Source organism: Stenella coeruleoalba (assembly GCF_951394435.1).
Source record: "Stenella coeruleoalba genome assembly, chromosome: 13".
NCBI classification, from domain to species: domain Eukaryota; kingdom Metazoa; phylum Chordata; class Mammalia; order Artiodactyla; family Delphinidae; genus Stenella; species Stenella coeruleoalba.
The window spans coordinates 10,280,700-10,307,918 of record NC_137159.1 but is presented as its reverse complement, the minus strand read 5'-3'; the positions used below and the strand labels follow the sequence as shown (position 1 = coordinate 10,307,918).

General features: G+C 44.9%; 1 protein-coding gene across 3 annotated transcripts; it reads left to right on the top strand.

The window, feature by feature from the left end:
* Nucleotides 1-453: 453 nt before the first annotated feature.
* ZNF892 (zinc finger protein 892) lies at nt 454-12,237 on the top strand. 3 transcript variants are annotated; one of them, XM_079941300.1, is made up of 5 exons: nt 454-1,178; nt 1,990-2,078; nt 5,147-5,249; nt 5,757-5,843; nt 9,982-12,237. In XM_079941300.1, exons 1-5 carry the CDS (start codon nt 1,160-1,162, stop codon nt 9,993-9,995), a joined length of 312 nt encoding a protein of 103 aa, XP_079797426.1. In that variant the 5' UTR covers nt 454-1,159; the 3' UTR covers nt 9,996-12,237. The 3 variants fall into 3 exon arrangements, with proteins under 3 accessions (XP_079797426.1, XP_079797424.1, XP_079797425.1); XM_079941298.1 differs by having other exon boundaries at nt 8,043-12,237; XM_079941299.1 differs by lacking the exons at nt 5,147-5,249; nt 5,757-5,843 and having other exon boundaries at nt 8,043-12,237.
* Nucleotides 12,238-27,219: the final 14,982 nt, after the last annotated feature.

Sequence of the window (27,219 nt, the reverse complement as noted above, 5' to 3'; positions counted from 1 at the left end):
GAGGAATGTCATTTTTACTCCAGGCAGCCTTAAGCCTAGCTAAAAGTTGGGGATTCTATTAGAGAAAGGAGAAACAGACGTTGTGGCTTATACCCAAGCAGGGACAGTTAGGTACTTTGATTTTCTTTCTTGGGAACTTGCACTGGATAGAAAATTGGCCACTTTATTGTGGGAAGGAAGGTGAGAACATGCACCAGCCTGAAGATAACCCCACTCTCAGCTGACGTTTCCTAGAGCTCCTTGGGAGTTTGAAAGACTTTCATGTCCCAGGCACCTTAAGGTCAGCGGTATCAACTATTAACTAATAGCTTCTTGGGGACCGGACTGAGGTGCTTTCCGGGACTGAGATTCTGCTTTTCAATATTTCGAGGTGCTGCATGGAATAAACATCCCTGGTTACTTGAGGTAATCTCTGCCCCCCGACAGTGGGTCGTGGAGGCGCAGTATAGGGGAAACGACGTGGTGAACATCCTTGGAACGCGGGCGCCTTCCCTCTGAGGGAGCAGAGCAGCCAGGGAGGAATCCTGGGTGGGTAGCGGGGCGTCGCCCTCTGCCAGTTACAGTTGGCTGGGAGTGAATTTCCCTCTCGAGGCGGGGTTTGGCGCGGCCGAACACGTCCTCCGGGGTTGGAGCCCAGAGTACACACTGAGGAAGGGGCGGCCCCTGGAGCGTCCAGGAAAGAGTTCTCCGAGAGGCCGAGCGCTGCTAATCACCCAGCACGGCCGCGCGCCATCGCAGAGATGCAGGGCCGCGGGCAAAGGCGGACCCGCGGGGTCCTCTGGGAAGCGTCCTCCGGTGACGCGCCGCCGCGCCCTGCGGAGGATTCTGGGAGTTGTAGTTCATTAGCGAGTTCGGGCTGGCGCGACTCGGCACGGCCGGCTCCTAGATACCTTTGTCGCGAGCCGGGCCTCCACAGCGTTGTTCGCGAGGTCGAGCTTGGGCTCCAAGAGGGCTGAGCGCGTGTCCTTCGGAGTCTGAGTGGCCGGAAGGAGGGCGGTGGAGGGCCTCCGGGTGGAGGACACCGGGCTGCCCAGCTATAGGGTCGCGCGCGTGTTCCCGGGCCTCGGGGTGGACTAGAGCTGTGGACCCCCGGCCTCTAGTGCGTTCGTCGCGCCATTTTCCCACGGTCGTCACTTGCGCCGGCGGGGAGGAAGTCACCATGGAGCCTAAGGGCAGAGGTGAGAATTTCAGAAGGATGCCGCCTGCTGGAGAGAAAAAAGGAGAAAGGCTGCCCTCTGGCTGGGGCAAGCTCTGGAAGGACAAGCATCACATCTTCTGGGGGAGAGAGCCCATTCCTACCAGCTGGTCTCATGTTGGGGTTTAAGGGGAGCCCGCTACCTACATTGCCCTGCTGGTCTTTAGGATGATGTATACCTCCTTTGCCACCCCCCGCCAAATCACCATATCTGACAATTTGGCTTTTGATAATGACTTTCTTTTGTTCTCACAGGAATCTCGTAAGGCGGTTATGGAGGAAGGAGACTATCAAATAGACCCATTTGGCAGATGGGGAAAGTGAGGATTCGAGAAGTCACAGGATTTATTTAGAGTACTTGGATTTTTTTCCCCACAGGCCCATTGCTTTTCTGAGAAAGCCAGTTTTGTATCTGAAAAGCCAATGTTCAAAAAGAATTTACCTAGTCTTTCATCCTGTGAGCCTGGAATAGAACAGGAGTGACTCATTGAGGCACGGATTGACACACCGAGACTTTGAGATTATTTTGACGACACTCAGCAGATGAGAAATGGAAATATGTATTTAAGTGTCCAGGATCTCGTAGCAGAGTTCTACTGGAGTTTAAGGGCAGAGGAGCATAGGAGGAACCTGAGGCAGCCATGGTCATGACTGTCTTGTATAAGAGATGTTGTGGGATTGTCCCTTGGTTCCCTGTGTTGACTCTTCTCAGGTGACAAGTAGTTGTGTGTGGCAGTTTCTGTGAGTGTACTGCAAGCAAGAGTAATCACTGGGGCTCCTATTTCCACTTCTAGGGTCACTTTCTGAGAATTCAGACCTTCCCCATGCTGGAAACCCAAAAGAAAATGGCCTGACCTCTGTGCTGCTGACCCCTGCATACCAGGTGGGTTTAAATTTCTTCTTTTTTTTTTCTGTTCTCAGAACATGAATATAGTTTCTAGCATTGTTATGGACTTGCTCAGCCGTGGTTCCTAGACCACTGGCTTCATCCTAATAAAATAATGAGCAGTGAACCTAATAGTAAATGCTCTTCACATGGACAGAACTTTCCCTCCTGGCATCACTTCTCTATCCACTTAGTGCTAGATGCACGCTTACAAGCTCTTCAGGGCTGTGATTGGCCTCCTGGCGAGATGCAAAGGAATAAGAGCCAGTTGCCTTGCCTTGTGAAGTTTATTGAGGAAATAAGATACAGATAAGTAAAATAGTTAAACAGCAAGAAGAAATATATATATATATATATTAATAGAGAATTACTAGTACAGACAAGTCATAAAAGACCTTAGAAGAGGTTTTCCATCCCCTAGAGTATTTGGGGGTAAAATGCTGGGATAAAAGCTGCATTTTGGAAGACAAGAGAGAGTAGGTAGTTGGAAAATAGAATATAGGAATATTCCAAGAGAGAGAACAGCTTTGACAAAAGTCTCCCAAGTGATGAGAGAGTCAGAGGTCTTCAGGGAGAATGTGTGTCACTGTGGAGTGAGCTGGAGTGTGATGAGGGAAGTGTAGGCGTGTTGTAGCCAGACCACAGGAAAAATCCACACAGGATCTTATTCCAAAGGCAGATGAGGCCCCGTGAAAGTTTTTAGAGGCCCAGCAAGATGAAACATGCCGTGAATGATTGGAGAGAGAAGATTAGTCAAGATACTTCTGTAGGATCTGGTCTAGGATACTGGGAGAATGGCAGACCCCGTGGTAAAGGCATTGGGACCGCCTGTCAAGCTCAGACCTGCCTCACAGCATCCAGGTGCTGACAGTGCATGCAAAACGCTAGGAAGAAACACCAGTACTGATTCTGATCTGAATTGGTAGATCTCTTTCAGAGGGAAGAGGAGAGAGAGTCAGTAGCATCTGCTGGATGGTAGATGTGGTCTACCTGTGCCCTCAAGCCCCCCACATACTCACACTGAGCAGCAGCTCCTTAAATGAGTTTGATTGCTGAGGTTTTCTCAGAACTAAAGTCTGAAAGGAACTGCTAGGTAGTCTGTTACTGCTGCGTTGTTTGTAAGAAAAGAGACTGTACAAATTACCTGGCTTGTGTTGAGCACTCCTGAGGCATGTGGCCTTAAGGGACCGTAACTTAAAAAAAAGGGAAGTTATTTCATAGTTCAAGTATTAGAAGAAGATTTAAATTATTTTGAGCAAGGGATTTTCAAAGTAGTTTCTCTTAACTTTGTGTCATTATGTGAATTATTTTACCAGTTGGTTTTGGAGGATATGTACACATATATACGCGTGTGTGTATACATATAACATGTATATATGTATACACATATATATTCAGGGGCTATGGCAAAAGCGGTGTTTCAAAGAAAGCCATGACTGGTTCATTTGCTAGCATCCCAGGGACTGGTCTGTTTCAATGTGACTCCATTACATTGAAGTTGTATAGAAAAAATTTTTAATAGAGTTAGAAAAATTATTAGACATTTGTTTTATCAGCAGTAAACAGATTCAGCTCTAGATTCAAAGGAGCATTACCCACCCTGCGCACTCTCCCTACATTTTAGTAGACGGTCTAAACTTTGTGCCTGTCATCTAGGTCAAGGTAAGGTAAAGTAAACACTCCTGTAATGTTTTCAATGTTTGATACACTTCTGTTCCCCTCCCACTTCTGTTCCCAGGCACACTTTTATAGAACACCCCATTTAAACTTAATTCTTGTTTCTATTAATTCTTGTTCAAGTGTTTCACCTTCTTTTAATTCTTTGACAAATATTCACCGTGTTCCTGCTCTGTGCCAAAGACTAGGGCTGCTTCACTGGGAAAAATTAAACCTGGCCTCTACTCTCTTCGAGGTTAGCTTCTAATGGGACAGACAGATGTTAATCACAAAGTCCCCTTGCTGTGTGCATAACCCAGGAGGAGGGAAGGAACATGGTGCTACCACCCAGAGAATCAGGGAAGGCTTCCCTGAGGAGGTAACCCCTGAGCTGAGATCCGAAGTGTGAGTAGGATTAAAATAGCTGAAAGGATGGGGAAACGGGGGAACATTCAGGGACAGAAAGCAGTGTGTGTAAAGGGGCAGAAGGGAGGGAGAATGATGTACATTTCAGGCAGCCAAAGGGCAGCCGGCAGCTGGAGCACAGAGAATGCAGGAGAAGCAGTGTATGATGGGGTAGAGAGGAGATGGTGGAGGTGGGGGGAGAGTGGTCAGACTGACTGGGGAGAAATGGCAAGAACACTTTCGGAACTCTGATAATTTGGGCTTGAAATCTGGTTTGTTTGTTTGTTTTTGCGGTACGCGGGCCTCTCACTGCTGTGGCCTCTCCCGCTGAGGAGCACAGGCTCCGGACGCGCAAGCCCAGTGGCCATGGCTCACGGGCCCAGCCGCTCCGCGGCATGTGGGATCTTCCCGGACCGGGCCACGAACCCGTGTCCCCTGCATCGGCAGGTGGACTCTCAACCACTGCGCCACACAGGAAGCCCTTGAAATACTGTTTTACAAATCTATATACTGTGACATGTGTAGCAAACACCTTAATTTTTAGAAAATATATTGGACTGATTTTATTCTCAAAGGAAAACGAGAGAGAAAAATAATTCATATTTCTTGAATCTCTTGTATTTTAAAAACATACCATAAAGAAAATACTTAATTCATAATTATATTTTCTCCACTTTCCCATATCTAAATAGTAAGGATTTCTGTAGTTCTATAATTTAACTTTTCACCACGTAAACTAGTAACTTGGTACCTTCAGATTTTACCCTGCAGGTATTCTTTCCCACTTGCAGGTTACATGCGATTCTGATGCGTGGAGGTAAGGAGCGAGTCTGTGACTTCAGATACACCAGAGAATCTTAGTATTGGAAGGGATGGTAGAGGTCGTTTTGTCTAACCTTCCTGTCCTTCCTGTCTTTCTCCTCTTATGCCGTCTGTTTGAGTCCTTCCCAGAGGCTTCTGGAAGGATGTCCCTTGGTGAGCACTTGATGTGTTCGGTTTTTCAGGAGTCGATGATCAGGGATATGGCTGAGGCTCTCACCCAGTGGGGGCAGCTGAACACTCCTCAAGGAGATGTGCCTGAGAAGCATAGGAATCTGGTCTTGCTGGGTAAGCATCACCCCGGCCCCCACCCAGTGTGGGAATTTACCCAGTGTGGTACCTTTGCTTCCTCAGTTCCTAGGAGCTCTGACGTTCTTAGATTCAAAGATTCTTAATCCCTGTGTAAAGTCTGATGCAGGCAATTTCTTCTTTTTGTTTCTGGATGTAAGTTTAAACCTTCTGGAGTCAGAAGTGGACACCTTTATATCGTAATTGCCTAGGCGGTAGCGTCCTTCTTCCCTATTCCCTGACCAAGGATGTTGAGACAACGTTCTAATAAAAACACCTCTTAAGAGATGGGTGCTTATTCTTTTAATAGGGAGAGGTAAAAACAAGTGATTCAATTATTCTGAACTCAAATAGACCCCATATCAATCTTCCTACCTTCTTCTGAGCGCTGTTGAGGGAGAAATCCAGAACCGACCTTTCTCTCTCTTATACTGACTGTCTTTTCTAACGACCAAGGAGCTAACACTGAGCTCTTTACCAGACTCCTTTTTCTTTCCCCACAAACAGGGCTTCCAATTTCCAAGCCTGATGTAATCTCTCAGTTAGAGTGTGGGGAGGAGCTGGAGAGAGAAGTCTCAAAAGCAACTAGTCCAGGTGAGTGATTTTTGGAAACGGTGAACGTAAAACCCAGATGGTCAGTGGGAAAAGCATCTTTGCAATGCTTGTGAAGGAGCCTTTCCAGATTTCGCTAGACCCATGGAAAGCTTGAAGTGAACTGCCTTTCTCCTGGGCCATACTCCAGCTCTGTGTATGCTGACCTGTTATAGAGTCATAATTTTATTTTTTAGAAAGTCAGTACTTTGCACCCTTTCAAACCAATTCTTTTTCCCAAATAAGGTGAAATAATGTTTGTTAATAATTTGTTTGGGTGCAAGGCTCTAAACCAGGTTTTTTATTTTATTTATTTATTTATATATTTTTTTTGCGGTACGCGGGCCTCTCACTGTTGTAGCCTCTCCCGTTGTGGAGCACAGGCTCCGGACGTGCAGGCTCAGTGGCCATGGCTCACAGGCCCAGCCGCTCTGCGACATGTGGGATCCTCCCAGACCAGGGCACGAACCCGTGTACCCTACATCAGCAGGCGGACTCCCAACCGCTGCGCCACCAGGGAAGCCCCAGGTTTTTTCATATATGTTATTTTATCTCTGCAGGATAACGTGACTTTTTGTCTCAGAACAATGACTATAAATTGATCTCTGAGTCGTCCCCTTGCCTTCTTCTCTAAGTGGAGGTAGCATAGCATAGTGGTTAAGAGTGCAGACTTTGGAACCACTCTTCCTGGGTTCAAAGCCAATCTGAACTACTTACTAGCTCTGTGAGCTTTAACAGATTGATTATTCTTTCTGTGACTCAAATTCCCCAACTGTGAAATGTGGGTAATGATAGCACTTAACTCATAGGGTTGTTGTGAGGATCAAATGAAATAATCCAAGGGAATGCTTAGAACAGTACATGGCTATGTGCTAAGCAAATGATAGCTAATGATTAAGTCCTGCTAACTTTTCTTTTGAAAGATGTCATGGATTTGAGCCTATCACTTTTGTCAAACTGGATACTGCAATAGACTACCAGCTAATTATACTTTCTTTGCTTTTAATTATACTTTCTTATCCTTGTCTAATTAGGCAGCATAATACTGCCAGATTTCCCACAGTGAGTTGTTTACTCTGCCAGTTCTCTATTCCTCTACCTGCCTTCAAGACCTACCTGCCTAGTCATTTTATCTTCTCTGTTCAACTTGAACCCTTAACACGAGACAGGCAAGTCTCTGACTATCCTCCGCTAACCATGTGTTTTCTGCAAATGTTTGGGGCTTCAGTTCTTCCACTCCCCTTAGCTAAAAGTCCATTTGCCTTTAACCTGTTTCTACCTATTTATCCTTACAATCCTAGCTACTTCCTTGATTATGATACGTCATTGAGCAGGTTATATCATATTGATTTATTTCATGTAGAGTCATGGTTGGAGTGGATAGTAATGACCATTTAAGCCTAGAATATTTAAAAATTTCTAGCAGTGCAGGTTTTTCCCCCAAACTCTTCCTAAGAAGCCTGGAATTTGGGGACACGTGTCCTGACAGGTTGGGGACCAGTCTGAGCATGTGGGGATTTGACCTTCCCCTCCCCACACACTACTTATTTTTTTGTAAAGGTTGGTTCTGTTTTGCTGTTTCCAATTTGTTTGGTGTGGCGCGATCAGAGATGATCAGTTGCTTTTTAATTACTAATTGAATTTGTAGATCTGAACTACCTTGAATGCTAGCTTCTAGGATTTGTGTCTCACCTTGAGACAGTGGAACCAACAGAGATTTTTGTGTAAGAGGTATGCTTTTAAAAGGTTAGTCTGCCAGCAGTGATTGGGACATATTGGAACAAGAAAAGATTGGTGGTAAGATCAGCTATTGATGGACATTCTCAGGGCATGATGCTCTAGTGAGGTGGTGACAGTGGGCAATCCATGGGAGACCATCATTTTCTGATCCCAGTCCAGTCTCCACCAGACCCTGTTTCTTATCTGCTATTTCCCCCATCACCTCTGTTTAGTCTTGTTCTGTTATTCTTTCTCATTTCCTCCCCTGCTGGATACAGGAATGTTGAGCACTGCTTTGCCCAGTCATCTTTCTTTTCTCATGCTCTCTCAAGGTTGCAGGGCTATTTTTGAGAACTTAGAAGTTCCTCTGTCCCCTGTAAGCATTTTTTGTTTGTTTCATTATTTTCCTACCACAGCAATTATTTTTCTCTCAGTGTAGGAAATGATACATTGTATTTTTGTTTCTTTCACACTGGGATACAGGACTGGAATGCAAGGAGCTAACTCCAGAGCAGGATATTTCTGAAGAAGAATTAGCCCCTGTTAACACTGGGGTGTTAATAGAGAGATTTCCAAAGGAAAGTTCCAGTGAATGTGAGGATTCTTTAGAGAGTCAGCAGGAAAACCATGAGAAGCATTTAATACAAGAGGTTGTCCCTCAGAAGAAACCTTCTGGGGAGAGAAGTTACCAGTGTGATGGATTTGGAAGAAATTTTAGTCGGAGGACATTCCTTGTTCAACAGCAAGGAGAGCGACAACACAATTGTGATTCATTTAAAAAGAACTTGAAACAAAATTCAGATCTAATGAAACATGAGAAAATTTGTGCAGAAAAGAAGCCTTGGAAGTGTAATGAGTGTGAAAAGGCCTTTAGTTACTACTCAGCTTTTGTCTTACATCAGAGAATTCACACAGGAGAAAAACCCTACGAATGTAATGAATGTGGTAAATCCTTTAGTCAGAGCATACACCTTACTCTACACCAGAGAATTCATACGGGAGAGAAACCTTACAAATGTCACGAATGTGGGAAAGCCTTCAGTCACCGCTCAGCCCTTATTCGGCATCATATAATCCATACTGGGGAGAAACCCTATGAATGCAATGCATGTGGGAAGGCCTTTAATCAGAGTTCATACCTCACTCAACATCAGCGAATTCATACTGGAGAGAAACCTTATGAGTGTAATGAATGTGGAAAGGCCTTCAGCCAAAGCACATTCCTTACCCAGCATCAGGTCATTCACACTGGAGAAAAACCCTATAAGTGTAATGAATGTAGGAAAGCTTTTAGTGATCGTTCAGGCCTTATTCAGCACCAGAGAACTCATACTGGGGAGAGGCCTTATGAGTGTAATGAATGTGGGAAAGCCTTTGGCTACTGTTCAGCCCTGACTCAACACCAGAGAACTCACACTGGGGAGAAACCCTACAAATGCAATGATTGTGCCAAAGCCTTCAGTGACCGCTCAGCCCTTATTCGTCATCAGAGAACACACACTGGAGAGAAACCTTACAAGTGTAAGGATTGTGGAAAAGCTTTCAGCCAGAGCTCATCTCTTACAAAGCATCAGAAAACTCACACTGGAGAAAAACCTTATAAGTGTAAGGAATGTGGAAAAGCTTTCAGCCAGAGTTCATCCCTTTCTCAACATCAGAAAACTCATTCTGGAGGGAAAACCAAGGAATATGGAAAAGCCTTTAGTGAGCATTCAGCCTTTGGCCAGCAAAAGAGAATTCATACTGGATAAAGGTCCTGTACGTGTAGTATGTTCAGAACATATTTATTGAACAATTACTATACATGCTGTGAGGGCTACAAAGGAATTTAAGACTGTGTTACAAAAAAAGATCTAATTGAGAAGTCATTGTTGATATGGGACATAGCTTATTTAGAGTGTGAAAGAAGGGTTTTACATTTTTTTAAGTAACAGAGGAAGTTGTGTATTTCCCTGGGGAGAGAGGGAAATTATTTCCAACACCCTAATGTGTATGTAAGCTACCAAATCCTTGTGAGAGAAATAGGGTGTGCCATGATGGAAAGAGGCCATCTTGGCTGGGGTAGGTGGTCTCATAATGCTAAGGAGATGAAGTTTTGAAGGGATAAATGGTCCTTTTAGGCAAATTGCAAGGGTGGAAATAAGAGGTTGGCAATTCACAATGAACCCGTACAGGGTTGAGAGTGGTGGTGGAAGGGACGTTGTCCTTGGTCTTAAATACCAGAGCACTTAGGAGGTGGATAGAAAGCATAGACAAAAAGAGCTTGGGGATGAACTCACATGTTGATTGAGATAACTACTCAAATGAGTACCAAGAACCAGGAAAAATATCAGTCAGGCTTGTTAGTTAGTCACAAAGTTTCCATCTTGAAGCCAAGGAATATTGGCCCGGCAAGTCCACTTCTGTACTTTTGCTCTTTTAGACAATGTTCATTGAGAAGTTACCTACTAAGAATCACAACTCCAAGGGTCAAGGCTGACAACCTAGAAAGGGAGATTACAGAAGGGACCTCTGATGCTTTCAGTCTGTTTTAAGGTGAGTTACCTGAGAATGTGCATATTTATAAAAATTTGCCTCAGTTGTATGTAGTTTGTACCCTAACCTTTTTCATACCATCGTTTAATTTACCTGTAGACCTGAACTGACACGGCATATTAGGTGGTAAACAACTTGAAAACACTAGAAACACCTTTCATCATTTTACTCTTAAATAGAGGCAGGTGACATCTTTATATTTGTTTTTTTTTTTCACTGAAACTTTGAAGATTATTTTTGCAAACATTTTGAGTACTGTGTTTTTAGTGGTTACAAGTTCGACTGTGATGTCTTAGTGTGCATTTCTTTCAGTTTATCCTGCTTTCTGTGCTTCTTGAGGCTGTAGGTGTGTGTCTTTTGCCAGATTTGGGGGATTCTCAGCCACCATTTCTTTGAATACATCTTCAGCCTCCACCCCCACCCCTTCTAACAAATGTTAGATCTGTAGTCTCACAGGTTCCTGAGACTCTGTTTACTTACTTTTTGGTACGTTTTTATCTTAGTCTGCATGGGTTGCCATAGCAAAGTGCCATAGCTTGGGTGATTCAAACAACGGAAATTAATTTCTCACAGTTTTGGAGGCTGGAAGTCCAAGATCAAGGTGTTGGCCTTGGTCTCTGATGAGGGCTCTCTTCCTGGCTTGCAGATGGCTGCCTTCTTGCTGTGTCCTCATATGGCCTTTTCTTGGTGCCTGAGCATGGAAGGAGAGAAAGAAAGTGCTTGCTCTCTTCCTTTTGTAAAACCACCAGTCCTGTCCGATTAGGAATCCAGCCTTATGACCTCATGTAGCCTTAATTTACTCTGAAAAACCCTATCTCCAAATACAGTCTCATTGGAAGTTAGCACTTCAACATATGAATTTTGGTGGGATACAATTCAGTCCGTAGCATTTCAGTCCCTGGCCCCCCAAATTCATGTTCTCACATGCAAAAATATATCCACTCCCTCCCAACAACCCCCAAAGTCTTAACTTATTGCAGCATCAACTCTAAAGTCAAGTTCAAAGTCTCACCTAAATATCACATAAATGAGATATGGGTGAGACTTGAAGTATCATTCATCCTGAGGCAAAATTCATGTCCAGCTGTGAACCTGTAACACCAGATAGGTGATGTGCTTCCAAAATTCGATTGTGGGACAGCATAAGATAGACATTCTCACTCCAAAAAGGAGAAATAGGAAAGAAGAAAGGGGTGATGGATCCCAAGCAAGCCCAAAACCTAGCAAAGCAAGCTCCGTGAGATCTTCAGGTGAGGATAAACCTCTCTGGCTTTGTGTCCCACCTTCCAGACCTGCTCGTGCAGCCATCCTGCTGCCTAGCTCTGCTGGGCAGCCCTGCCTCCAAACTGTGGCTGGAGGCTGTCTGGCCTGTTGAAACCAAGCTGATGTCCCCACCCTTTGAAACTGAGGAGGCAGCCTCAAGATCTCTGAGTCGACTTCAGAGTCATTCTTCCCTTTCTTGAAGCACAGCGCACGTTTGCAGCTGAATAAGCTCTATTGTCTGGCCCTATAGGATCTAAGAATTCCAACAGCCTTCCTTCATTTGTCTGGTTTTTCTATCCCCTTTAGTCCCAGCTGGCTGTGTTTCTGCTGGTATAGTCCCATTTCTGTCCCTGGCTTCTGCTGAGATGGCTGATTAAATCTACGAGTCACATCCATGATCTCGTTATCAAATGGTTGCTCAGCCTCGCCCTTAGTGTTCTCTTCAGAACAAGTTTTCTCGTGTTTTGCAACATGGATAGAATTTACTAAACCTCCAAGTTCTAGTTCCTTTTGGGTTAACAGTTCCTTTTTCATTCATCTCTCTTCTCTCGAATATTTTGTTTCTTGGCTGGGTTGGGTCTTCGTTGTTGCGCACAGGCTTTTTCTAGTCGCAGCGAGTGGGGGCTATTCTTCGTTGCGGTGCATGGGCTACTCATTGTGGTGGCTTCTCTTGTTGCTGAGCGTGGGCTCTAGACGCGTGGGCTTCAGTAGTTGTGGCGCATGGGCTCAGGAGTTGTGGCACACGGGCTTAGTTGTTCTGCGGCATGTGGGATCTTCCTGGACCAGGGCTCAAACCAGTGTCCCCTGCACTGGCAGGCGGATTCTTAACCACTGCGCCACCAGGGAAGTCCCTCTCCTCTCGAATTTTGCTCTAATCAGTAAGGAGGACCCAAGCTGTGCCTTCAATACTTTGCTTGGAAATCTCCTATGTTGAACATCCAGTTTCATTGCTCACACGTTCTACATTCCACAGAACACTGGAACACAGTGCAGTGAAGTTCTTTGCCACTTTACAACAAGGATTGCCTTTCTTCCCGTTTCCAATGATGTGTTCCTCATTTCTGATGTCTGAGACCTCACCAGAATGGCCTTTAATTCTAGGAGTCACCTCAAAACTCTTCCAGCCTCTTTCCGTAACCCAGTTCCAAAGCTACTTCCACATTCTTAGGTATTTGTTAGAGCAGCATCCCTCTTCTAGGTACCAAAACCTGTCTTAATCTGTTTGGGTTCCAAACCAAAATACAGGCAGACCTTGTTTTATTGTGTTTCATTTTATTTGCACTTTGCAGGTATTCTGGGATTGTTTTTCTGTTTTTTGTTTTCCAAATGTAAGGTTTGTGGCAACCTGGTGTTGAGCAACTCTATTGGTGCCATTTTTCCAACAGCATTTCTCAGTTCGTGTCCCTGTCATATTTTGGTAATTCTCTCAATATTTCAAACTTTTTCATTATTATTATATGTGTTATGGTGATCTGTGAACAGTGGTCTTTGATGTTACTAGTATGATTCGCTGAAAGTTAGCATCTTTTAGCAATAAAGTTTTTTTTTTTTTTTTTTTTTTTTTTGCGGTATGCGGGCCTTTCACTGTTGTGGCCTCTCCCATTGCGGAGCACAGGCTCCAGACGCGCAGACTCAGCGGCCATGGCTTACGGACCCAGCCGCTCCGCGGCATGTGGGATCTTCCCAGACCGGGGCACAAACCCATGTCCCCTGCATCGGCAGGCGGACTCTCAACCACTGCGCCACCAGGGAAGCCTGCAATAAAGTATTTTTAAATCGAGGTACGTACTTGTTTTTTAGACATAATACCATTGCACACTCGATAGACTACAGTATAAAGATAACTTTTATATGCACTGGGAAACCAAAAAACAGTATGTGACTCACTGTTGCGATATTCACTTTATTGTGGCTTTCTGGAACTGAACGCACAATATCTCTGAGGTGTGCCTGTACCATAGGCTGGGTGGCTCAAACAGAGATTTAATTCTCACAGCTCTGGAGCTGGGAAGGCTAAGATGATTTGGTTTCAAGGGGCCAGCAGATTTGGTTTCTGGTAGGAGCTCTCTTCCTGGCTTGCAGGTGGCCACCTTCTTGCTGTGTTTTCATGGCCTTCCCTCAGTGCATGGGTGTGGAGAGAGAGAATTCTTTCCCCCTCTTCTTAGAAGTCTACCAGTCTTATCACATTAAGACCCCATACTTATAACCTCATTTAACCTAATTACCTTCTAAAAGCCCCATCTCTAAATACAGTCATATTGGGGGTTAGGGCTTCAACATATAAATTCAGGGGACACAGTTCAGTCCATAGCAATTTTCTCTTTGTTGTTCAGATTGGGTATTTTCTATTGTTCTGTCTTCAAGTTCACTGGTTCCTCTGTCCCTTCCATTCTACTATTTGAGCCCATTATTGGGTTTTATGTCAGTTATTGTGTTTCTCACTTGCACTTGATTCTCTATTCTGTTTCTCTGCTGAGACTTCTATTTTTTAAATTTGTGTCAGGTGTGTTTGTAATTGCTCACCGAGGCATTGTTATAATGACTGTTTTAAAATCCTTGTCAGGTAATTCTCACATTTGTGCCATGTCAGTGTTGGCATCTGTGGATCATCTCACTCAGGTTGAGATTTTCCTGGTTCTTTGTGTGATGAGTGATTTTCCATTGAAATCTGGACATTTTGAGTATTATGAGGCCCTGACTCTCTTTGGAGATTCCGTCTGGGCAGCCTTCCTCTGACACTGCTCTGGTGGAAAGGGTTGGGGGGACACTGCCTTATGACTATAAGTTGGTGTTGGAAGTCCCGGTCCATCATTGGCCTCTGTTGATACGTGGGACAGGGATCCTCAGTACTGCTGGGCTGGGGGTGCAGAGGAGTTCCAGCTCCCCATGTGGCCTCCACTGACACCACACCAGTAAGGAAGGGGAGAGACGTCTTATCTCTGGGTAGGGTTGGAAGCCTAGTCTCCCCTAGAGTCCCCGGTGACACTGCTGAGGTGGGATGGGGGAGGGGTTGGCTTTGACAATCCTGTCCCCCACTTGACCTTCTCTGACACCACTCAGGGTGGGGATGGGGCATTGAGGAGCCTCATTACAGCCTGTGAGGGTGGATATGTAGGCTCCCCACTTGGCCTTTGTTGGTTGTGGATAAGAGCACAGTGTTTTTCCATGGTCTCTGGCCAGAGTAGGGTGGTTCTTGTCTAAAAGTTTTCTGTCTTGCTAAGCTGCTCTTTTTTCCTAGTCCTTTGGCTAGAATGAGCAGACTTTTCTTGGGCTTTTTTTTTTTGGTCTGTGCTTGTTGTTGTTTCTGGATTTCCTGCTTCTTCAGAACCCAGTCTGGGACAAATGAAGCAAAAAGAAAACCCAAGGAGCCCGGCGTTGTTCTTCAGGTCCAGAGGTCCCCAGCCTGTATTCTCTCCACCTTTCAGAATCTTATGTTGTTTTTTATAGAACGTGCAGGGGTTTTAGCTATACTTAGAGTAATGGGGGAAATCACCACTCCACCTTTCCCATGACATCCTCCATCTGACACTGAAATGGCAGGTCAAGTTGCATCAAAGGTTTGTAGCTTACACCGGGCATTTGTAACCAAGTAAGGACCAAGAGGAATGCTCACTTGTTCCCCAAAGATACATTGCCTAGTTGGAAGGTAGAAACTATCAGGCTGCAAGCGTCATCTAGCTTTGAGGGAACTATAGTTTTTAAGTTGAGGAAATACCAGCATTTAATTGTAGTTTACAAATTCAAGAAGGAAGAATAAATATGACTAAGAATATAAACTATGAGGTTAAGCATTTTTATTTGTATCTTTGCTCCAAGAACATGTGAGGACCACTGGAGAATTAGATTCAGAATTGTGTGTTTTTTTCCTATTATGTATTATCTATGTGTGTATATCACAAAGAACCAACAAAATAAAGAAGGAAAATAATTGGAATTTGGGACAAATCACGTCATCCTTTTAAATCTGTTTCCTCATTTATATATATTTTAACCTGTCATACCTCCTTGAGAGTGGCTAGATTAGGTAGATAATGGGTGCAGAGTGATTTGTAAGCTATCAAGTGCTGTATGACTATTAGGTATTGGTATAGCTGTTTCTATGACCTGCCATCAGCTTTATGATGGTGTAGCCCAATAAAATGATGATGAATATAACATGTGTCTTTTAATCTTTTATTTAAAAAAGTTTTTTTTAATGAACAGTAGTAAAATCTGCATCTTTTGAGATGATTGTATGGTTTTCTGTAATCTGTTAATGTGGTAAATTACATTGATAAATTTTCTAATGTTAAAGAACACTTGCATTCCTGGGATTTACACAACTTAATGATTTTCCCTACCCTTGGAAGAGTTTGTGCTCCTTGAATGTTTAGTTACATTCACCTGTTAAACTGGGATTATTGTTGTATAGTGTGTGTTTTGACTGGTTTTAGGGGATATTCAGACTTTCTATCTCTTCTTGAATTTTTTTAAGTTAGGCTTTTCTAAAAGTTTTCTTTTTTGCCATTAAGTTGTTCAAATATTTTTATTTTATTTAAAATCCCTGTTTTATCTGTAGTTATGATCTCTTTTTCATTCCTGGAATTGCTTGTTTGTCTCCTTTTCTCTTGATTGTGTTTCCAGAGGTTTGTCAGTTTTACTACTCCAAAAAAAAACCTGGCTTTTGGGCATTTTATAAAATCAACTTTATTAAAGTATACTTTTAGATAAATAAATTCACCCATTTAAAGTGTCCAGTGAGTTTGATAAATATAATACCTGTTTAACCACCAAACTTGTGTGTGTGTTTATAGTATGGTTTTTTCCTTCTTTCTTTCCTCCTTTAATCTCATTGACCCAACTAAAATAACCCAACTATTAGTTTCATTGATTTGTTTCTATTGTTTATTCTCTATTTTATTTATTTCTGCTCTAATCTTTATTAGTTTCTTCCTTCTGCTAACTTTAGTCTTAGTTCTTTTTTTTTTTTTTTTTTTGTGGTACGCGGGCCTCTCACTGTTGTGGCCTCTCCTGTTGCGGAGCACAGGCTCCGGACGCGCAGGCTCAGTGGCCATGGCTCACGGGCCTAGCCACTCCGCAGCATGTGGGATCTTCCCAGACCAGGGCACGAACCCATGTCCCCTGCATCGGCAGGCGGACTCTCAACCACTGCGCCACCAGGGAAGCCCCAGTTCTTTTTTTAAAAATATTTTTCTGACGTGGACCATTTTTAAAGTCTTTATTGAATTTGTTACAATATTGCTTCTGTTTTATGTTTTGGTGTTTTTTCTGATTTCGTTTTTGTTTTTTTATTTGGCCGCAAGGCATGTGGGATCTTAGCTCTCCAACCAGGGATCGAACCCACACCCCCTGCATTGGAAGGCAAAGTCTTAACCACTGGACCACCAGGGAAGTCCCTAGTTTGTTCTTCTTTTACTGCTTCCTTGAGGTATAAAGTTAGGTTGTTGATTTGAGTTCTTTTTTAGTGTAGGTATCTACTACTATAAACTTCCCTTTTGGTACTGCTTTTGCTGCAAACTGTAAGTTTTAGTATGTTGTGTTTTCATTTTCATTTGTCTCAATATTTTTTATTTTTTTTATTTTTTGCGGTACGCGGGCCTCTCACTGTTGTGGCCTCTCCCATTGCAGAGCACAGGCTCCGGACGCACAGGTTCAGCGGCCATGGCTCACAGGCCCAGCCGCTCCATGGCATGTGGGATCCTCCTGGACCGGGGCATGAACCCGTGTCCCCTGCATCGGCAGGCGGACTCTCAACCACTGCGCCACCAGGGAAGCCCCAAGATTTTTTTTTTTTTATCAAGATATTTTTTAAGTTCCTTGTGATATCTTCTTTGACCCATTTGTTGTTCAAGAGTGTGTTGTTTAATTTCCACATATGTGTGAATTTTCCAGTTTTCCTTTTGCTATTCATTTCTAGTTTCATTCCACTGTGGTCAAAAAAGACACTTAATGTGATTTCAATCTTCTTAAAAATTTTAAGACTTGTTTCGTGACCTAAAATGTGATTTATTGTGGAGAATGTTCCATATGCACTTGAGAAGGGAATGTAAATCTCTGAGTTTTTTCTTTTACCACTTTGCCCAACAAGATCAGGAGTAACCAGCCAACTTTATTCTCTTTGTTTGTTTTTGTGTTGTCAATCTCAGCCTATAATGATGCTATTGGCTAGAAGTGCCTGAGGTACTCACCTAGGCCCATACTACTTGTAGTGAGCCCGGAGCCAATGTTGTGGCTGGACCAGCCCTTGTGTTTCTTGTTATGACTGCAATATGCACTTCAGCAACAACCATCAGAGTACTTCAAAAAAAAGATTTATTACTCACAGGTCGTAGAGGGTACCTGGCAGGCCCAAGGGCTATACAGCATGGTCAGGGGTAGAAAGAGAGAGAGTGTGGACCTGGGACTCTGCCTTTATTGGGGTCTGAGTGTTTCACAGTTTTATTCTTTATTTGTGAATTTAAAACATAAGAGCAGGAATTAGTGCAGGGGAAGAGAAAAGCAGGGTCACTGGAGTAGTCAGTTACCTGGGTTGCCTAGGGCTTTCTAAAAGGGGAACATACATCATGGGTGGGGCAGCCCGGTTTCTTATCTAGTTGCTTTACTATTAGGTGTGTCATACCACTGACAATTTATTTATTTGAGATGGATGTCTTTGAAATGGATGTCTTGGCAATCAAAAGCTTAATGTCAGACACACAACAGTTAGTTTTCTAAAAGCGTCCCTCCCAGCTTCTTGCCTTTTTACAAATGGTGGAAATGATTAAGAGTATCCAGGGCAGATATTTTGCATATCTCTGTGGCCAGATCACATCATAGACTGTCGGTGCTCTCTTTACTACTGGAAATAGCGTCATGAGGGTCTTTAAATCGAATCGGATTAGAGAGCCAATTCCAGAACCCCTAGGACCAATTCAGAAAACTCATCCTTAAAGTTTTGATTTTCTAGAACCACTCTTGGTACCAAACTCTGTATTAGTCAGGGTTCTCCAGAGACACAGAACCAATAGGAGATAGATATAGGTATAGATGGTATAGATATAGATATCTATCTATATCTCCAATTGGATAAATAATGATATTTATTGTAAGGAATTGGCTCCTGCATTTATGGAGACTGAGAAGTCCCATGACCTGTTGTTTGCAAGGGGAAACCAGTTTTCTGGGGACCCAGAAAAGCTGGTATATAGTTAGAAGGCCTGAGAGCCAGAGAACAATGCTGTCGATTCCATTCCCAGTCTGAAGACCTGAGAGCCAGGAGTGCTGAGGGCAGGAGAAGACCTATGTCCCAGCTCAGCACTCAGGCAGGGAGAGCCAGCTCACCTGTCCTCTGCCCTTTTGTTCTATTCATGCCTTCAGCACGTTGCATGATGCCCACCCACACTGGGGAGGGTACTCTTCTTTACTCAGTCCACCAATTCAAATGCTAATCTCTTCTGGAAACACCATCACAGACACCATGTTTAACCAGCTATCTGGACATCCCCAGGCCCAGTCAAATTGATCCATAAAATTGGCCATCACACTAATATATTTTTACCATTTAGTCTTGTGCTTTTTTTTTTTTTCCTCCCTCCACTTTTCTGTTTTCTTTTGGATTAATTAATAAGTTTTATTAAATTTCTTTTTTTCACTTTATGAGTTTGAAACATATATACCCTGTTTCTATTCTTTTTGGTGGTTATTGTTCATATTTTAACAAGCTGAGTTAGCTTAAAGCATGTTTAACTGAAACTCTAAAGTTAATCAATTTCATTCCTACAAAGAAATTAGGGACCTCAGAATCCTTTAACTTCAATCACTCCTATATCAGCTAGCTATTGTTGCATAGCAAACCATTCTAAAATTTAGTGGTTTAAAGCAATAACTATGTCTTATTCTCCATGAATCTCTGGGTCAGCTGGATGGTGCTACAGATCTGATCTCAGCTGGGCTCGGTCATGTGTATATAGACAGGCTGGCTGGCCGAGGATGGCCTTGGATGGGATGCCACTGCCCTCCTTCTGCCATTCCAGCAGGCTAGCTCAGGCATGCTCTCCTGGTGACAGGGGTCCAAGAGAGTGGAAGCATGCAAGGCTAGAAATTAGCACACCAACTCTTTCATCACATTCCTGGGCCAAAGCAAGTCACAAGGCCAGCCTGGATTCAAGAGGTAGGGAAATAGATTCTATCTCTGTATTTAAGTCACCAGGGACTCCCCTGGTGGTCCAGTGGTAAAGAATCCACCTTCCAATGCATGGGACGAAGGTTCGATCCCTGGTCGGAGAACTAAGATCCCACATGCCGCAGGGCAGCTAAACCCGCATGCTGCAAGCGCCTCAACGAGAGAGCCCGCGTGCCCCAAACTACAGAGCCCACGCGCCCTGGAGCCCAAGCACGGCAACTGGAGAGATAACCGAGCAGACCGTTTGCCGTAAGGAAAAAAAAGATCCCACATGCCTCAACGGAGATCCCGTGTGCCGCAACTAAGACCCGACACAGCCAAAAATAAATAAATTTTAAAAAGGAAAATAAATAAAATAAATATTTAAAAAAATAAAAATAAAGTCACATTACAAAGGCTGTGGACATGGAGGGGTGAAGAATTGGGTCAGTCTTTGCAACTGATATACCACACTCACCCTCCCATCTTAAATATTTAAGATATAAATATCTTAAATATTAACTTATAATATTAAATATTATAAGTACTGACATGGTCATTGTTTTATAAAGTCAATGTTCATTTAGATTTGCCCACAAATTTATCTCTATTCCTTCTTGCATTCCAGAAGACCTTCCTTCTGGAATCATCTTTCTTCCTGAAGGATATCTTTTAGAGGTTACTCTCGTGAGGATCTGTTGTAAATTGTCAGTTTTTTGTTGATTGATGTCTTTATTTTTGCCCCAGTTCTTGATGTATATTTTCACTGGGTATAGAGTTCAAGGCTGACTGTTACTTTTCTCTCAGCATTTTTTTTTTATTGGCTTGCGGGACCTTAGTTCCCAGACCAGGGATTGAACCTGGGTCCCATCAGTGAAAGCACTGAATCCTAACCACTGGACCGCCAGGGAATTCCCTTCCTCAGCACTTTAAAGATACTGTTCTACTTTTATTCTGGTTTCGTTTTTCATGGTTTCATAGTCAGGAGTTGTGAGCTTAAATCTTCCTGATCTTTTTTTTTTAATTTTATTTAGTTATTTTTGGTTGTTTATGTTTTTCCTTTGCCAACCTATTTGAAACTAGATTGTTGACATTCAGTTTCAGCCCTGATGTCATATATTTTATAAGAATATGTATCAGCGTGTGAGCAAGTATATCCTCCGACATAACCACAATACCATTATTCAACCCCCAAAATCTAACATTTATGCAATAATATTATCTAACATATAGTCAGTTTTTTTCTTAAAATATTTATTTATTTATTTATTTTGCTGTGCCAGGCAGGTCTTAGTTGCGGCACATGGGATCTTTAGTTGCAGCATGCAGGATCTGGTTCCCTGACCAGGGATCAAACCCGGGCCCCTGCATTGGGAGTGTGGAGTCTTAACCACTGTTCCACCAGGGAAGTCCTTGGTCAGTTTTAATTTATCCACGGTTATCCCAAAATGTCATTTACAGCTCCACCGTCTGTTTCCAATCAATGATGGCACATTGCATTTTTTTGGTCCTGCCTCTGTAGTCTGCTTCAGTTTAGAATGGTCTTTTAACCTCTTTTTGTCTTTCACGGCATTAACATTTTGAGGAGTCCAGGCCAGTTGTTTTGTGGAATGTCCCACAATCTGTATTTTCTGATTATTTTCTCATGATTAGATGCAGATTAAGCATTACTGGCAAGAAAGCTATATAGCTGTTGTGTAATCCTCAAATCACATCAAGAAACTCAAGATGCCAATTTGTCTATTGTTCCTAATGCTAAGTTTGATTACTTTGCCTTTGGTTCCTTTTAATGAGAAATGATTTTTTTAAATATTTATTTATTTATTTTGGTTGCACCAGGTTTCAGTTGAGGCTCGCCGGCTCCTTAGTTGCAGCACGTGGGCTCCTTAGTTGTGGCATGTGGGATCTAGTTCCCTGACCAGGGATTGAACCCAGGCCCCCTGCATTACCTACTGCGCCACTAGGGAAGGCCCGAGGGTTTTTTTTTTTTTTTTTTTGGTTTTGACATCTGAAAGTAGTTCTTACATTTCTATGAGCAGACCTATGATTTTTTTTAAATACTGTTTTATTATTTTTTTAATTTATTTTTGGCTGCTTTGGGTCTTCGTTGCTGTGTGTGGGCTTTCTCTAGTTGCGGAGAGCAGGGGCTACTCTTCATTGCGGTGCGCGGGCTTATTGCAGTGGCTTCTCTTGTTTCGGAGCGTGGGCTCTAGACGTGTGGACTTCAGTAGCTGTGGTGTATGGGCTTAGTTGCTCTGCGACATGTGGAATCTTCCCAGACCAGGGATCAAACCCGTGACCCCTGAATTGGCAGGCAGATTCTCAATCTCTGCGCCACCAGGGAAGTCCCACTTATGATGTTTTAATCCAGCATTTCCATCTGTGTGTGGAGTTTTAGAAAGAACATCTGCCTCACTGAATGCTGACATAATAGTTTATATGAACGTTTATTCTCCTTGTTTCCCTGCTCATATAGAATTGGACTTCTCCAAACTTTAGAAATAAAAGGAAACTCGTACACTGATGGTGGGAAGGTAAAAATGCTACCACCGCTTCGGAAAATGGTTTAGCAGTTTCTTAGAAAGTTAAACATATACCTACCCATTGACCCAGAACTCTGACTCCTAAATATTTACCCAAGAGAAATGAAAACATTTGTTCACAAAAGCACTTACACAAGGTTGTTGCTAGTAGTGCTGTTCTTAGTAGCCAAAACCGGAAACAGCCCAAATGTCCACCAGCAGTGTAATAGCAAACTAAAGGACAGCATATGCACACAATGGACTACTGCTCAACAATAAAAAGAATGAGCTACTGATGTATGGACGGATTTAAAAAACATCATGTGAGTGAAAGAAATCAGAACATACAGTACATGCAATACGATTCCATTTATACGAAAGTCTAGAAAAGACAAAACTGATCTATAGTGACGGAAGGTAGGAGAGTCACTGCTTCCTGCGGGAGCACTGCGTGGGAAGGGGCACAGGGAACTTTCTAGGGTGACGAAAATGTTCCTCCTTATCTTGATTGGATGTGGATTCTACAAGTGTGTATCTGTCAAAACTGTACAGTTAAGGTTTATGTATGCATGGTACGCGACATGTTTCTAAAATGCAAATAAATGTATGTGTGTATGATTCACATCTCCACGTTTAAAAAGAGATAAAAAGGGAAGGAAGGAAAAAATTTTTTAACATCTTTATTGGAGTAGAATTGCTTTACCCTGGTGTGTTAGTTTCTGCTGTATAACAAAGTGAATCGGCTATACATGTACATATATCCCCATATCCCCTCCCTCTTGCGTCTCCCTCCCACCCTCCCTATCCCACCCCTCTAGGTGGGCACAAAGCACAGAGCTGATCTCCCTGTGCTATGCGGCTGCTTCCCGCTAGCCACTCTCTCACTTCGTCCCAGCTAACCCTTGAAGGAAGGAAATATTAACTGCCTGGCAAAGACTCAGAATTAACTGAGTAGATCACATTAATTTAAGATTAGGCGAAAGGGGGAACTGAGATCTCTGCAGTGTGCTGGATCCCCTGGCACTGCTGTCCAGGAGCTCAGCTTCGGTTTTGCCCTTTTAAGCGGCTTATTGTCTTTTTAAGAACTGCCCTGTAGTTCCCTTTGGCTTCACCAGGTGGCAGTGTTGTACCAATCAGTCAGGGGCGGGGACCAGTCAGATCTCTGGAGATGCCTGTGGTGTCCAGAGCCGCTAAGGAGAACTGGTTTCCTTTTTGTCATCATTATCATCATCATCCACTTTTGGGCAGATGACATTACTCATCTCAATTACCTATTTAATTTACCAGCCTCAGCTGAAAATGACTCATCTTTTTCCAGCCTGAGGAGGAGTCTGGAAAATGATTTACCTTCACAGAGCCGTGCCCCTGAGATTTTCAATTTATTAATGAGCTCCAGGCTCATTATATTGAAAATTACCAACATTTATTGAGCGTTTGCCACGCAGCAGGAGCTGTGTAAGTGCTGAATATATATTATATCATTTCTGCTTCCGGAGGGAGGGACTGTTCATAAACCAAACTTTCAGGTGAAGAAACAGATGAAAAGGGTCCTGTGATGTCCCAGTGCAGGGAAGAGGGGAACTGGGCCTGGCTCCAGCAGCGGGCTCCAGGGCCACGGTCAAGGCGAGTGGACCTGGGACTCTCCTGGTCTCGTTGCTGAGCAGAACAATAGGAGACAAGTTTTGCTTGACGTTTCCATGACAGGACTTTGCTTTTCATCCCTTCCAAACTCTGGGGTGGCTTCACCACTTCAGTGCATGTCATTCTTAGTACATCCTGTGGACTGCCAACAGGATTTTCAGCCTGTCTGCTTCAAAGAGGAATGAGGTGATTGGTCTCTTTAGAAGCCTTGTCTATGGAGAAATCACAACAAGAAAATGATTCTCTTTTCTTGTCATTACTGAGCACATCTCTGTGCCCTGATCCCTGCCATGGGTCCTGCTAATTTAGACCGCTCCTTTTATATCTTCAGGAGACAGAGTTGTAGAAATATTCCTCCATCGCCTTGTGCTCCCAGCTCCCAGCACGGTGGTGGATACACAATGGGTACTCAGTGGAGGTTGGTGGACTGAAAGGCCTTTTGAATTCTTGGCAAAACACACCTGAAATTATTTTTAGCTCTCTAATGATAATTTGCCTCATTATGTGGGATGTCCTGTTCTCTGTTGGACTCACTGTTTTCGAAAGATGCGCTTTCTCTGGGGCTGACTTCAAGTCACGTTCGAGGCTTATGGTTTTAGATTTTAGGAGCACACCTTCACCCAGAGTTCCTTTTTTTTTTTTGCAGTACGAGGGCCTCTCACTGCTGTGGCTTCTCCCGTTGTGGAGCACAGGCTCCGGACGCGCAGGCTCAGCAGCACGTGGGATCCTCCCGGACCGGGGCACGAACCCGTGTTCCCTGCATCGGCAGGCGGACTCTCAACCACCGCGCCACCAGCGAAGCCCCCAGGGTTTCTTTTAAGGACTCCAAATTCTAGCTCTTCGTTTTAGCTTTTTACAGACACACACACACACACACACACACACACACACACACACACAGGTTTTTAATAGTTCTTTTCCTTTTCAATACACACGTTTGCTCAGCTGGGGCTGCTGCTTTGTGCTCCTGCCGCCCCACAGAACCAACAGCTGACACATGGTTCATCACCCCGTGTCTCCCACAGAGTCAGGTCTGTAAAGTCGTTGCCATGGAGATGACTGGAGGCCGAAGGATGGGGGAGCAGAACACGACCTGCTGTGGGGAGATAGCTCTGACCCCAGCTTCTCGGCCAGGAAGAAGGAGGGCCCTGTGCCTTTGAGTTGGGGTTCCTTCTGACTATGTGCTGAGGTGAGACCCAAGGCCCCTTGCCTGGAAACATGCCCTTGGGTGGTTCTGGTCCAAGCGAGGCCTTCACACGGAAACCCAGTCCAGCGTCCTGGTGAGCCTGCTCCGAATTCTTGCAGTGCTGTAGACTCATTTCTCAGAAACTTGAGTCAAGTGGAGACAGGAGCAGAAACAGTTACACTCGCAGAGCAGAGGTGCAAGACAGGTGCTCGGGCCTCAGCCCCACTGGGCGATGCAGTCAGCGGCTTAGCCGCCAGGAACTTCAGGAGGGTACTTGGGTCGGGACACAGCCTGTCCAACAGCAGAGAAATAGAAGCATGAAACACGGGCAGGCTGGGGGCAGAGCAACTTCAGCGCGGCTGTCTGGGGCTGGAGGGGTACGGCAAAGTCTCTGGAGTTGATGGTTGATGGAGAGCGCCTGATCCCCGGGGTGTGGGTGGAGGGAATGTATTTAGTTAGGATCGTCTAGGTTATGCTTCAGTAACAGATGAACGCCAGACCTCAGTGCCTAATCCAACGAGGATTCATTTTTCACTCTGGTGGCCCAGGGTTGGGGGGCCAGTGTAGTCTGGGGCAGGGGCGGAGGGTGTTGGGTTTGGCAGCTCTGCCAAGGCCCCGGGATCCAGGCTCATGGAGGTGCCACCGTCCTGTAACATCCTCATCTTTATGTGCGGCTGCAGGGGCCCGACGCAGAGGGAGAGAGTTGTGGGACCTCATACCTGCCCTGCTGTGCTTTGGCCACAGAATAACTCCCTCTACTTCTGCTCACAGCCCGTTCGCCAGGATTAACCAATCACACGGCCTCAACCCAACTACAAGGGAGGCTGGGAAACGCAGTCTGCCTCGGCCTCCGGGAGAGGAGGCTGAACCGGGGCTGGGGCTGGTGAAGGCGGACACTGTCTGTGCTGCAGCATCTGACCAGCGCTGGGGACGGAACATTATTAGGGGCACGAGTAGCCCTGAAGTATTTCACGTAGGGGGGTGTCATGACCAGATGGGGTCCCCTGTGGGCCATTCCCAGGACAGGCAGACGGGAGGTGCAGAGGCTCCACAGGTGCTGCTGAATCACAAGGATTTTCATCTGCCAGAGAATCAGGGGAAGGGATTCCCGCTGTGCCCACTTCCCCGACCTGAAGCAAAGGCCATTTCTCCCCGAGAGTTTCCAGGTGTTCCTGGGTGCCTTCCATCTACCCAAGAGGAGCCACGTTCGGCCCAAGTCTCCTTACGAGAACTTGGGTTTGGAGGGACCTGAGTCCTTGAGCTGACCCTGGGGGGCTCCCAGCAGGCCCCAGAGCTGGGCCTCCTTCTTCCCACCACCCTGGGCCAGCTTTCCTGCCCTGGCTGCCTGTTGCCTGCTGAGACTTACGCTCACCTGCTGGTGCCTTGGAATCTGCACTCACCTGGGTCCCACCTGCGTATCTAGTTCCTGCCGTCCTTAGCCTGCTGCTACCTCTTTTTTGTTTGTTTTTGGCCTCGCAGGCTGACTTGCAGGATCTTAGTTCTCTGACCAGATTGAATCCACGCCCTTGGCAGTGAAAGCGCGGAGTCCTAAACACTGGACCACCAAGGAATTCCCGTGCTGCTACCTCTCGATGCCAAACTTCTGTCCACCGAAGGTTTGCCACCTCATTGCCTTACACTGACTCTGATGTGTGTGTCTGGACTGCATACATCCTGCCGGGTCCCCAGTTTAGTCTAGATCCTTGGTCCCAGTGTACTCCCTTAGCTCTTCCTCTCGTTGAGCTATCCTGCTGACACCCACATCCCTGCTTTGTCCCGCCTCCTTTCGAAGGGCCCAGTCTGCTTTGGGGTGCAGTGCCCTCATCACCAAAGTGTGCTCCTGGCCTGGCCATCCTCGAGCAGTCCCCTTCCCAGCTTGCAGTCATTCATCCCACGGGTCGCCTCGCGGGGCATCAGCGTTCACCCCAGCTGCCCCTCCATCGATGCCCTGATGTTCTCCGTCTCTTGGGTTTGCACCCTCCCTCCTTCTGGGCCAGAAAGACCCCGGCTCTGTCTCAACCCTGGAAACGGGCACCCTTGCCTCTCGTCCCCGGCCTGCCTCATCTGTGGGAACGATGCTGTCTGGACCAGAACTCGCCCTGCTGCAATCAGTGGAAGTCAGCCGTCACTGTGTGGGATTGAGGGGCCGACCTCAGCAATCAGGCAAGACCAAACCTCCCTTTTGCATTTGCGGAAACTGAGGTCCTAAGAGGTTAATGAGTCTGAAGTGAGAGGCCGGAACCCAGAGCCGACCTCCCTGGGTGTGACAGACGTGTCCTTGAAGTGTCACCTGCTGTGTACACGGAGGGCGCTCATATCCCAGCCCGAACAGAATCCCTTGACGACTGTACCCTCAGGTTACAAGTTGGGGTT